The sequence below is a fragment of the Orcinus orca genome, chromosome 12, assembly GCF_937001465.1.
Source record: "Orcinus orca chromosome 12, mOrcOrc1.1, whole genome shotgun sequence".
Classification (NCBI taxonomy): Eukaryota; Metazoa; Chordata; class Mammalia; order Artiodactyla; family Delphinidae; genus Orcinus; species Orcinus orca.
Window position 1 is genome coordinate 11602775 of NC_064570.1, and position 14351 is coordinate 11617125.

At 39.4% G+C, this 14351-nt stretch overlaps 2 protein-coding genes across 4 annotated transcripts in view; one reads left to right on the plus strand and one right to left on the minus strand.

Moving 5' to 3' along the window:
- Positions 1 to 14351, plus strand: part of TFB1M (transcription factor B1, mitochondrial) — a 59056-nt gene that overhangs the window by 33667 nt on the left and 11038 nt on the right. The window lies entirely within an intron of this gene.
- Positions 4549 to 7155, minus strand: CLDN20 (claudin 20). The gene has a single exon (XM_049695190.1). It carries the CDS (start codon positions 6950 to 6952, stop codon positions 6302 to 6304), a length of 651 nt encoding a protein of 216 aa, XP_049551147.1. The 5' UTR covers positions 6953 to 7155; the 3' UTR covers positions 4549 to 6301.

Genomic DNA, 14351 nt, shown 5'->3' on the forward strand with positions numbered 1-14351 from the left:
TTTAGCAAAAGCACTGCTGGATGAGTTACTACAGGACGTGTGCTCTAAAAACTTATTTATTTCTTCATTGAAGATATCCTGAGCCCCAGCCGCATGAAAAGCCCTAGCTGGGCAGAGAGGGGGTGGTGACAGGAGCGGTAGCGCAGTCAGACATCTGCCTTCAGGGAGCGCACAGCTAGCGAGGGACAGCTTTCTTCTTGCTGAAACTCTCAAGTCTTGCGAAGTTTCCCTTACGTTGTTTGACATTCACTAATATAAGTAGATATCGTGAAAAAATCATGTGGTTTTTAGATTTAGGTATAGACGTAAGTTATAGATTTAGAATGGAGCCCCTGACCAATAGCGTTTGACCTGTTTGTACAAATTGAACCGTGATCTGAGGCATCTCCATGGCCTTTGCTCCACCTTCCACGTCCTCCGCCATGTTGTCGACCACAGTTAGCCACGCTTTCGGGTGACTTTAGGAATTCAGTCCATCTTCCACTTTTATAACAGACTTAATTGTCAGCTTTTTCTAAATCAAGGTCAGTATTACCTCCCTTCAGCATCTCAAGCTTTCAGATATTGTAAATGACTTCTTCCAAAATAATAGATCCTATTAGATCCTAGACAGAACTTAATGATTGGAGATATAGATCATGATCAGATTTAACCCAGTGGTGCTCTCAGGGATATTTTTATCCTAGAATAGGTGGCCATTGTAATAAAGAAAACCAAGTCACCATATAGCCTTCTCTCTTCTCGTAGTGCGTATATATGTGTATATAACTTTTTCAGTAGTATAAGAGCCAGTTATATCAGAAACCGCTATCTTCACTTTTAGGCTTTTAAAGTTATGGTGATTGCTGTAATCCAGAATCTTTAGACATCTACATTTTACCAGGGGTTTCTCAGGGTAGATATTAGAATATTTTTAGTGGAAAGTTTCTAACTCTTTGTTTTAGTTACCTAGTTGAGAGTAATTGATGGTGTTTAGAGGTTATTGTCAACTTTATCTTTGATTTAGGGACAAGATCCACATATAGTTAAAGTACTTTTCCTCCAGGATTAAGGTCTTATGAAACTATTATGCGTTAAAAAGCTAGCTATGTCTTTGATTCTCTTTTTATTGAGGATGTTTGCTTTTTGGCAAATTAAACATACTCATAGCAGTTTTCTGTATGTGCTTTTCATCATGTTGTAAATACTACATGCAGAGGATTTATTTTTAATCCAGGAAAGCAGTTTTCAAAGAGGAGAGAGAATGTATTATGATAAAGGAAAACAATAAATCAAATGATTAAATTTTAGTTGTAAAAGAATATGCTGCTGCTCTGAAGTAGTTTTACCATATTAGGGCAAATCAGGAATGCTCTGAGGAAAGCCAGAAAATATTGGACTGATAGTTACATTGAGCAAATCTTTAAAAATTCATTTTCTTAAGTAAGAATGGGGAAGAGTTCGTACAGAGATGATAAAAATAACAGTACAAGGGTGTCCCTCTGGCTAATCCCTTTTAAACGCAAGAAGAGAAAGTCAAAAGCATAACACAGGTAAAATATGCCCAGAAAAAATTTACTAAACTTCAGTGCTTGTTCTCAACCAAAACTCTAAGAATAGATATGGAGAACTTCCTGTGTGATATAACAAGAAGGGCTTATTTATAACCATCTTAGGAGTTTTCCTGTGAGAATCGGTTAACCCTTCTAATTATCAGTCTTTAAATTAACTTAATCAAGCTTTAATGGCAGAACTTTCACAGCTGTGGAGCTGTTACAACTACACCCTGCTCCTAAGTAGTTGAGCTCAATTCTTGCCAGATTCTTCCCTCTCATTAACTTCTCTAGCCCAGTCCCCAAAGTTTGAACCCCAAATTCTTTTCTATTTACAGAAAACACAGCCTCTTAGGTTCTTAAAATTAGACTAACTGGTCTACTCTGATGTTTCGTAAACTACTAGAGTTTGTAATATATGGATTTTTAAGTTAGAATTTTTAAAATTTTGTATTTTAATTTCACTGTTGAGTTCATAAAATTATTTTACCAATTAGAAAACAAAATGTCTCTTTTGCAGTGCAGATTCACAGTTGAAAAATGCTTCCATGAGAACGTAAGACTTGTTTCTGAAGTTTCTCAATCTGGCATCTGAAGACCCCTGAGAATTCATATATTTCTGGGGTTTCACAGTAATTTTTATTTCAACTAGTCTGCACATTACAGTCGGCCCTCCGTATCCACGGGTTCCACGTTGGTGGATTCAGCCAACACCCAGATTAAAAATAGTCAAGAAAAACAAATTCCAGGATGTTCCAAAAAGCAAAACTTGAATTTGCCAAATATAGGACAACTATTTATTTACATACCATTTACATTGTATTAGGTATTATAAGTAATCTAGAGATGATTGAAAGTATACGGGAGGATGTGTGTGGGTTCTGTGCAAATGCTATGCCACCTTATATCAGGGACTTGAGTGTCCTCTGATTTTGGTATGTGTAGGGTTCCTGGAACCAATCCCCCACAGATACTGAGGGACAACCATACTCAAGTGTGAGAAGTCCTGAGCCATTAGCTAGTCCCTCAGAATTCTATGTCATCTTTTTTCTTTTATAAATTGTGGTCATGGGTCTAGTGATTTAACATCCTTCCCACACCACTGTCCTGTACCCCAACCTAGTAGAAAAGTCACTTAGATATAATCTGAGAATTGCAACCGGCTCTTCTGATTGATACAACAGAGGCAGTACACAGCAGTGGAAGAACTAGAAGTACTTTGAAGTCAGCTGGGCCTCCTGGAATTCCAGCGCTCCTAGTTAGGAGAACTTGGTCATGTTAATAAGCTGATAAGTTAATAATACATCAGATTGGGGCAATAATGCCACCCTTGAAGGATTGTTGGTGAGGAATAGAAATAATCAATATACAGTGCTAACAGGAGTACCTCACACAGGGAGGCAGTCAGTGAAAGGTAGAGCTTACTGTTATGATTATAAACAAATATTTATGGACTAAGTTGTTATATCCTGATATAATAATGTGGATTATAACTTTTAAGACATACATATAACTTATATGTAGTTTTGCCTATTTAGAAGTATGGCACATGGAGCAAGTAACTCCCAAACATGGTACAGATTTAAAGCATAAGTTGTGTCAATTCAATCTTAGATGAATTAATGATGCTACACCTGTGACATAAAGAAAAGGTCAGCACTTTGGGGCATCCACGCATGACCTTTGAGAACAGCATCTTAGAAGCTTTCAGCTACGAGCCCCCAGCTATTGAGGCCTCGACCTCTGGTCAAATAAGCTTAGTAATGGATGGGTCCACATAAGAAACAGCCATTTTTCATGCTTTTGTGTTTTTTGAATCTGGTACTGAGGCTGTTACTTCTGCTGTCTGTTACCCTGTATTTGAAAATCCTTTGGACATAAGGTCAGAAGACTAATATTTTTCTGCTTAACTAATACTCTTTTGTATTTGGTCTGGCTTCCTAGAAGCAGAGATTGGGGTAAGGATTTTCGGAAAAGTGATGTATTGAGGAGACTCTGAAGAGGAGGAGTGAGGGAAGCAGGCCAAGGCAGGGCAAAAGCTAAGCAAGGGTGTTGTTGCGCTTGGAGACGCAGCTTCAGCCTGGTCCCACGGGGGTCCCAGGGTAAGGTCTGAAGGGGGGTGCTGGGGCACAAATGGCCCCACAGGTTTTGTCCTCCCTTGAGGCAAGGGGCGGCTGTTGTACCATTGTCAGTCGATCTGGCTCCTGGCCACCTCCTAGGAACAGTTGGTGCCCTCACCTTGTAGTAGAGGTGGCTCCACATCTATGAGCCATTAGCACCCAGCGCTCAGAACAGCTGGGGAATGGGGGGGCGGGGCAGTATGGCAGCAGCAACGGCCTCTGTTGGTTTCCTCCAGGAGACAAAACTATCAGATTCCTTATGTGGCCTTCTCCGACTTGGTTGTGTGGGAAGTTTTAAACTACATTTCATATTTAATTGCTTCAGCAACCTTCAACCAGGATTATTTAATAGCATCCTTTCTCTCTTCCTTTTCTTTGTCATTTTAACCTTTCTTCTTTATCTTTTGGTTTTTCTGTTTATCGGACCAGCAGTTTTATTGTAAGTTGACTCAAATGCTTTTTGAAAGTGGATGAGTGTAAAAGAAATAAATATGTAAACTAAAAACCAGTTTTATAATTAGAAAAAAATACCTGAGTTGTCCTCCTTAAAAATCAGATAAAATAAGTGTTGAATAGAAATAAGAGTATTTACTCTTACAATCTAATTTAACGTTAGTTATGCTTTCATATGTACTCAAGAATAAAATAAGCAATAAGTATTATAAATCCAAGGAAGGAAGAAACAAAATTGCATTTTTGCAGATGACACGTTTTTTATATGTAGGAAGCACAATGAAATGAACAAAATTATTGGAGGTAAGAGATATGCAACAGGGTTCTGCAAAATTATAGGCTATGATGGAAATCCGCAGACGTCAGTAAAGTCAGTATATTCTCAAGTCATATAGCTGAAAATATAGATGGCATTTGTTTAGAAAGTATCTTGACCGCTCAAAAGGAATATATACTTTCTTTTTTTTTTTAATATTTAAAAATTTTTGGCTGCGTTGGGTCTTCGTTGCTGCGCGCGGGCTTTCTCTAGTTGAGGCAAGCAGGGTCTGCTCTTCATTGCGATGCGCGGGCTTCTCATTGCTGTGTCTTCTCGTTGCAGAGCACGGGCTCTAGGGCTTCAGTAGTTGTGGTGCATGGGCTCAGTAGTTGTAGCACACGGGCTCAGTAGTTGTGGCTTGCAGGCTCTAGAGCTCAGGCTCAGTAGTTGTGGCACACAGGCTTAGTTGCTCCGCGGCATGTGGGATCTTCCTGGACCAGAGCTCAAGCCTGTGTCCCCTGCATTGGCAGGCGGATTCTTAACCACTGCGCCACCAGGGAAGTCCAGGAGTATATACTTTCAATGCCTTCCTAATTCCCATGTGAAATCGTACCTTTATTTTAGCTATTCTGTTAATATGTAATGATGATACAGAAGAGGATGATCTACCAAATAAAACAGGTATAAAACATTTTAGTCTGTATGTCTGTATGCACAATCCAAAATTATTTACTCACATAAAAGATAACTTCCCACTTCATGAGTTATTAATGTACAATGAAGTAGCCTTTTTCCCCTTTACCACTGTATTATGAACAATACCTAAGCGTAAATGAACAAATAAATTGTTAGAAACAACAGTGTACAATGTTACCTTTGCACATTAGAAAATTCAATTTTTATTTTCTTATAAAGTGTTTGAATTACATATCATAATTTAACATCTTTTAAAGCATCTTTTATTCTTTAAGAATTCTTTTCACATCCATTAACCAATTGAAGCAGCTCATTTATAAAAACATTTTTGTTAACATGAGTCAAACCTAAAAGAAAAAAAATGACAACTTGAAAGTAACCTTTATCATCCAGATACTAATCACTGCGATATTAAATGATAGGGGTAAATCAAAAATGATAGAGGGAAATGAACTTAATCTGGAGAATCCTCTTATTAGCAGCCAGAACAGGGCAGTTCTTAAGCCATTTTAAAATAAACTCTTCATGTTCTCACTTAGCTTGTACTTGATGCTTTACAAGTCCTAGAGATTTCAGTTTGGGTTTGGTTTGGTTTTGCTTTGCTGTGGTAGCATTTACCAATTTCTTTTCTTTATTTCTGCCTAATCTTTGAATGCCATATTATATGGAGATATTTTTCCTAAAATGTCAACAGAGCCGGGGAGATGACAGTAGGTGGGGACTTGGGGTGGCCTGTTTGGGCATCCTGTGAAGGAGGCGGGCAGCTTCTCCCTGCGTCATAAGGCGCAGGCCTATAGAGGGGCTCGAAAACAGAAGCAGGTGACTGTGGGGTTGCCAAGGAGAGGGAGCAGAAGCAGAGGGTATCCTGGGTTAACACCAGGACAAGGTGCTTTTTATACTTGGCAGTGGAGCTCTTTTATAAAATCCAGTGAAGTACCAGTTAGGAAGATGTATCAACAATTTATCTTAAAAAGGAAAAAAAAAAGCCATCAATTCCATTGCCTTATTAATATAATCAGAACCTCTTTCCATTATAAACCTTTAGATAAAACATGACAACAATAATGGAAAAATCATCTAAAACAGATATAATTGTACACGAAGTTTGTTGGCATTTCGAACAACTTCATTTTTTAAGTATTTTACATTCTTTGTAGAGAAAGGCAAGCACAATTCTTGTATTTAATCTAAAATAAAGACAGAAATCACAGCAGGCACTTAAGTCATGTGCATCCCACAGTTATTCACACATAATCCTTCAGGCTGTTTGCTGAACGGTCCTCTGGCTGTGTGGTGGGGACGTGCTCCTGCTTGGATGGGTGGAGCCAAGCCTCCGAATCCTTTTTTATACAGAAAATCATGCCAGAGATAAACAGCAGCATGGCCGAAATGAATCCAATGTAGACAGCTCCTCCGGGTTCATGTTTGTTGCTTTCTGGAACTGTCACATCCACAAAGTTTGCTATGATCTCCTTCGTGTACCACACTGTCGGTATTAAACCAGAGATCCCCGCAGACATGAGGCAGACTCCCCCAGCAAAACAAGCGTAACTCTTGGTTTCCCTGTCCCCTCCTAAGCGAATGCATTTCATCCCGATTGTGGCAGTGCACATCCCCACAGCAGACAGGACACAGGCCAGGACCATGGCGGCCCGAGCGGCCTGCACGTGGGTGGGGAGGGCCAGGACGGAGTACTTCAAGGTGCAGCTGAACATCCCGGTGCTATACCACGTGCAGTCCATCCACAGCCCTTGCATCTGCACGATGGCTGTGATGATGTTGGAGCCCGGGTCCACATTCACCTTCCAGTTGGGCAGCAGGGTGGCCATGAGCACTCCAGAGACCCCAGTTAAGGCCAGGGCAAAAGCAAGGAGCTGGAGACCCGCCGATATCATAACGTCACCGTTACCTTTGTCCTCCTAGAAAATCCTGATGGCTCTCGCTCAGAATTGTAGCTATTTCTGTACAGTAGAGAACCAGGTAACAAAAGGCTGGGGAAAGAAGACAAAATCAGGGTTGAAAGAAAGAAAAAACAAAAAGACTTCTGTGTACAGTGGGAGCTGAGAACCCATCTGAATAGGTCCCAGCAGTGGATGAGGACACTGCTTCCCAGGAGAAAAGCTCACACCAGGCCCACAGAGGCTGCCATTGTCCTGAGTGATTTTGGTTGGGTGGTGCTTGATACATGGCATAAAGGAGAGGGCTGTCCACTTTGTTCTTTTATTTAAAATTTAAGCTCTGCTGAAGTTGTCTGTGTGCCTTGTTAGGAGATTTTAGACATGGAACGCCAGCTGTAGGATATCTGATACAGAATTTTTTTTTTTTTTTTGCGGTACGCGGGCCTCTCACTGTTGTGGCCTCTCCCGTTGCGGAGCACAGGCTCCGGACACGCAGGCTCAGCGGCCATGGCTCAGGGGCCGAGCCGCTCCGCGGCATGTGGGATCTTCGCGGATCGGGGCACGAACCCGCGTCCCCTGCATCGGCAGGTGGACTTCCAACCACTGCGCCACCAGGGAAGCCCTGATATAGAATTTTAATAGTATTACAGGTTTTAAAAACTTATTTCTAGTTAAAATACTCTATAGGTAATAAGGAAGAATAGTTTAAACCCACCTGTTAAAAAGGATTTATAAATATATATTAGAAAAGTTTGAAGCATTCAAAAAATGATTTTATTTTTTAAAATGTATCAGACACTCTCCATGTGTCATTCACGTGGCCCAGGTGAATTGTTTAAGAAGGAGAAGAAAGTAGTAAAAGAAATCAAAGTCACTGGCATGATTATCTCTAATTTCCAGCTTGCAAAATCCTTACCTAAGTGAGCAGTTGTTTCCCTTCAGGTACAGCTTACTCAAAACTGAAACAATTAAGCCACTGTCTTTTGCTTAGGAGAATGTGAGATCCTTTCTAGTTGGGACCAGAATCGTTCCCTGACCCAAATGAAGTAGTCTGCTGCAAAACTGGTTATTCAAAACAATTCAGAAGTAGTGACATTGAATCTTGCAAATACATACCAGAAGTAACCACATCATTATTTGTATGAGAGAGATTCAAAAATAATTTACACTTTTTTCCTCCCTCCCTCCCTTCCTTCCGTTTAGTAAGAGGGAATAGATAGTACTTCCTTTGTGACGTGCTGTATTTTAATCAGGCAGTACTTACTGCCTTCTTTGAGGAAAATATAATGGTTTCTGAAATACAGCAATATTGACCTTTTTGTGTTTCTGAATTTTTGAGTGATGTATTAGAATGGCTCTATCATGATTCATATATTTGTCACAAAAGGCAGTATGAGCTCTGAATCTAAAGCACTTGGGTCAAATCTTGGCTTTCCAGAACCTCTCTGTGCCTCAGTATTCTCTTCTGGAAAGCAGGGAGGATTATAGTATCTATATCATGGAGTTTCATATACATGAAAGAATTTTAAATGGTATAGAACAATATCTAACCCATAGAAAGTACTCAGTAAATTACAGTTGACATTGTTATTAGTATTTCTAAAATTTATATTATGTCACGTGACACTTGATATTTAATGACATCTGGATTTTTCTTTTCTCTTCCTTCCTTAGGCCGATTTCATTTGTTTTCATAGGAACTTAGAGATGAAGGAAACCATAGATGTAATCTTGGCCATCAGTGTTGTTTCAGATTAGGACACTTAGGTAGTAGATCGCCCCACGCCACACAGACCTCAGCGGCAAGATCGGCAGTGCCCACTTCCCCACCTCTTCCCACCTCACTGCACCTTGCACCCTTGTCCCCCTTTACCACAGCAATTCCGGGTGAAATCCTCCTGTGTACTTCCTGTTGGAAGCAGGGAGAATGCTACATCTAGAGACAAAGCACCGTTACCCATCCCCTCACTCACTCCCTTTCTCACACAGAAAAAAAGACTCCAGAGGGAATTAATAGAGCAAATGAGCAAGTGGCGTAGCTTCAGAGACTCACCAGGGAGGTTGATGCCTGGCTTTTGTGAAATATCTGCAGTGATGTGAATCCATGCCTGTGTTACTTTTAATACAGTTGTATAGTTTAATATAGTTCTAACATTGATTCCCTAAGAGGTTAAATCCTGGGCTATCTGAACTCCATTGTTCTATTTTTGTTCATAATCTTAAAACGTAAATTCTGTAGTTTCAGGAGATTTCCCTGAGGTTTTGAATTCTTAGAGTCAGTTTCACTCTAAGCATCAAAGTGCCTTGGCTTTGCCTGTCATCCTACAGTTCATTCTTTTTCTGTTTTCCAAATTTCTTTTCATATCTGAGACCAAGATAGAACGAAAGTTAAAGTTTCTAGAAAAAAAAATGAAGCACATGTTTATAGTTTCATAATAGCTGTTTTCAGGTTTGGGTTTTAACATTTCAGACGCCAGCCAGCTCACTCAATTACTGCCTTCCCGGACCATTTTCGGCTTAAGGGCTTCTTCAAGAGCGAGACTGCTGTTAGCATTCCCTGCGAGCATCTCCTTTCTTTCTTTTTACTTTGGTTGAGTAACCTTTATGTGTTGATCAGTCTCTGCTCAGCTTCCCAATTATAACTCTTTTCTTCCCATTAACCAATACATTTTATAAATTCCAGTGTAATTCAGACTTGGAGACAGCTTGTTCATCTTAATTAACAAGTGCTGGCAGTGATAAATTACAGATGGCCAAACTCGGCGTAAACAATAAGACATTGCGTTCAGTTAGCATGGTGCCCACTTACTATTGAATAGTGGACTTTAAGTGCTTTCTTCTGCATGGAGAACTTAGGCAGAAAGAACTTGTTCTCCAAAATGAAGGTCACTCTTTTCCCTTTATAAAAATATACTGGCATCTTAGCTATATTGCTGTGAAATCTTTTTCTTTTTTCCCCCTCCAGCCACAAGCATGGTACAGTTTGTGGCCTGTTCTCTCAGATTTCTGTCTTGTAGAGAATAAAGGCATACTTTGTTTCAGCGGTGGTGGTGATGGTGGTGACATGCTGTGAAAGTAAGCATGGAAAACAGTTCTAAATGAGAACTCTCTCGTGGTTCTAAAATCTGTTGCATATAGAACAGAACCTATAATGTTAAATTTATGAGCTATTTCCCAAAGAAATTCTGAACTGGATTTCGTTAAAATGTAAAGTCAGTTTTCCAGACAAGATTTATTTATATCAAATCTAGTATTTAAAAACAGATTTACAATGTACGGTTCAAACCGAGTTATACTTGAAGATCTATACTTAGGTCCCGAAGCATTGTGGAAGCTTCTCGTTTTCCATACCTTTTGTCAGTAGCCTTCAGTGACTTAACTCTCTTCTGTCAGTTGTCTTCAATTGAACCCCAGTAAGGCATGATGAAGAGGAGCCACATACCTGAGGCTCAGTTCACAGCTTCTGAATGTTAGTGATGAAGCTCCAATAGGTTAACTTGCAAGTAGCAAATGAAGAGCAACGTAGAAATCCGAGCAGGGAAAACTGCTGGTGGTGCCAGGAGATAAATACCGGGTTCCCCATCTCATTTTTTGAGCTGGGGGAAAATTCAGAAAAGAGAGGCGGGGGAGGGAGGGAGCTGTTGTTACAACAGGATTTGTCGAAACCTGAAAGCTGAAAATGCTTCTGTGTCACTATATACAGAGGGGGAGTTATCTGGGTGCTCACAAAAAGACTTTCTTTTCTTTTAATATTATGTTTTAGTCCATAGTTACAATTTACTTCTGAATTTTTATCTATGTTGGAGGATACCGTTTATTATTTTATGTCCCCGATTAAAGAATATGGTCTGAAATATTTTTCACTAGACTGTGCTTCGCAAGTGACAGTTAATTGAGACTATCTGTTTATTCTGGTGCTTCTGACTTGTCTGAAATCAAGATTCACAAAATTGGTAACTTTCAAACTAAACATTCAAAAGACAGTTTTTTATATATCTTGATAAAAGTAAAAAGAAAACCCAGCAACAGCTGTTGACTAGAATCTGAGCAGTAAACCTACAAGTATTTTTTTTTTTGGCAGGGGCAGGGGGGCGGTATCCTGAATTTTCTTCTATTAATCTTTCCACTGAGAAAGATTTCTAAAGTATAATAGATAGCTAGTGGGAAGCAGCCACAGAGCACAGGGAGATCAGCTCGGTGCTTTGTGACCACCTAGAGGGGTGGGATAGGGAGGGTGGGAGGGAGACACAAGAGGGAGGAGATGTGGGGATATACGTAAGCATATAGCTGATTCACTCTGTTATACAGCAGCAACTAACACACCATTGTAAAGCAATTATACTCCAATAAAGATGTTAAAAACAAATAAATTATAACTTAGTAAATTAGAGATTTTAGAAAGCATTGTAAAGAAATTACACCAAAATAACGTGATGAAAAATATTAGATGAACCAAAATCAAACACTGAGGTTCTAGACCATGAATAATGGTACAGACATATTTCATTTTCATCTACTTTGGGTTCTCATTTTTTTTCTACCTCAGTAATGTTAATTCTACAAGCTGTACATTCATAGCCACTATAGAGAGAAAAAGATAATTTTATGATTGGATGTTTAAAATTTTACAACTGCTAATAGCCATGTTAGATGTTAGCCATTTCTTTAAAAGCAGTGAATAATAAAAATGCATGTTTCATATAGAATCTAAAAAAAAAAATGGTTCTGATGAACCTAGGGGCAAGACAGGAATAAAGACACAGACGTAGAGAATGGACTTAAGGACAAGGGGAGGGGGGAGGGTAAGCTGGGATGAAGGGAGAGAGTAGCATTGACATATATACACTACCAAATGTGAAATAGCTAGTGGGAAGCAGCCGCATAGCACAGGGAGATCCGCTTGGTGCTTTGCGACCACCTGGAGGGAGGGGATATGGGGATATCCGTATACATATAGCTGATTCACTTTGTTATACACCAGAAACAAACACAACACTGTAAAGCAATTATACTCCAATAAAGATGTTAAAAGATATGCATGTTTCAGTTATCTGGATTTTTCTGGATTTTTTGTTGTTTTTAGTTGGTTTTCATCTTTTCTAAGTCTGGCATTTAGCAAGATACATATTGTTTTCTCCTCTTAGAAATGTAATGCCTGTGGATTTGTGTTTTTAGCCATAGTGTTGTAATTTTGCTTTATAAACTTACTTAATTTCATCGAGATACATAAACAGTTCTTTGTCTAAGTACTGAGTGAAGTAGAGTTGAATTTCAGGCACTAACAGCACTGTTACTACTGCTGTAGCAAGAAATCCACCAGGTCCCTTCAGTGCCTTGGCTTGTTTTGCTCCTTGCTGTGGCTGTTGTGCAGACTGACCTGTGCTGAGGCTGACTGGTGGCCGGTGGAGGGACCAGTCTGCTCCCAGCTCTGACCTCCAGCGTAATGCAGCTTGCCGAGGGTAAATGGGTTAAGCATTGCTGTTTTCGAAACCTTTTTGATTATTTTTCTGCCTTGATGAGAACACTTATATTCTAATACATTAGCTGCCTGTTTTAAAAAGGCAAACTTCTGAAACGCAAAGAACTTTCATTAACTACAGGCCTTTAACTCAAGGCAGAATTTCTTGTATAAGAAAGGAGCTAGAAAGTAGAGGTGTATAGAGAAATATAATTCATTGACATTATTATCTACTTCCAATGTGGATATTAAAGAGAATTAAATCTTTTAAGTTCAGAGGCTTCCCTAGATAACTCTTTGTTTATCTTTACCTTAGTTTATGTCTCTTCTCCAGCCCTCCCCCCTAAACACCCAAAGTTTGTATTGGGTTGGCCAAAAAGTTCGTTCGGGCTTTTCCGTAGCATCTTACAGTTGTAAAATTTTAAAAATCCAACCAAATACGTCCAAGCTGCCAGTGTGACATGACTGATAGACATCTCAGACCTATCAGGGACAGAACTGAGCTCTCGACTTTCCCCACACCAGTTCTCCCCAGTTTCCCAGTGTCATCCTGCCATTTGGTAGACCCTGGATCTTAAAAACATCCTTGATTCCATACCCAAGAGCCATTCAATCAACAAATCCTTTTGTTTCTAAACTTCAGAATAAGTCAAGTATCCTACCGTCTGAGCCCCTCTACTGCTTGCTCTGGGTGAAGACCTCTAGAATGTGAACGCACAAGGGCAGGGATTTCTGTCTTGTTAATCGCCAGGTTCTCCTGGGCCAGGAGTGGTGTCTGCCTTATTGTCGAGTATGATAAATATTTGTTGAATGAATTCAGAAGCTGATTTTGAGTATATAAAATAACAATAATACATTACCTTTACATGATTAAAAGTATAATTTTGTCCTGTTTTAAGAGACTGTCATTTTAAGTAATTTTGCAACTCTTTAGTTTTATAATCTTGATGTAATAATAATATCTACCATTTATAAACTGCTTCCTATATGCTAAGTACTGTTGAGGTATTTAATTCTTAAAACAAGCCTATGAGATAACAGAAGTCCTAATTTTACAAGTGAGAAAACTAAGCTCCAGAGAAGTTAAATAACTTGACTAAGGTCCATAATATAAGTAGCAGGAATGTGGGATTCAGGCCCAGAATACTGTGATTTTTGAAACCCTCATACACTCATAGCCCTGCCCCCATTTAGAACAGAATGTGTTTTTAAGTCTCATTATAATGAGTCGCTCCTTTCAGTGGTAGTCTGGATTAAGCTGTGGAAACAAATGAACTCTGACATCTCTGTAGCTTTACATATAAACATTTGCTTCTCACTCATGCCAAGTCCATGAGTGATTGCAGAGTAGCTGGCCGGTGACTCAGCAGTCCCATCTGTTTTCTTTAAAATGTTTTTATTTATCTGTTTTTAAGAAAAAATTACATGTGATTCCCTTAGTGTGTTTTTCTTAGTGATGATACTCTGGATAGTCAAGACAAGCTTTTCTTTTTCTTCTCAAAGAATCGGTAGTTTGACTGAATATTTGAGAAGTAATAACAATACCAAACCTTTGTGGGAAGTAGTTCTCCAGACCTGCGTCTCTCACCCCTGCCGGCACGTGAGCATCATCTAGCTTTAGAAAAGCCTTGAGGCCCAGGCCCCTCCCAGTGGCTCTTAATTCCGTTGTCAGGGATGATGCCCAGTCATTGTGTATTTAAAATGCCGCCCACGTAATTCCAATGAAAAGTTAAGGTTCTGATTTTAAAAAAACAGCAGCGTCTTTTCTCATTTGCTTTCTCTTCAACCTTGAAAATAATTAAAGTTCAGAGTAAGATTAAGTAAGATAGTTACCTGTTCCAGTCCCACAAATTTAAAGTGATTGATTTAATCTTAAAATAATGTTTTTCTTCCTACTCAGTCGTGGGAAAATTAACAGTATCGGCTATGAGCACAATC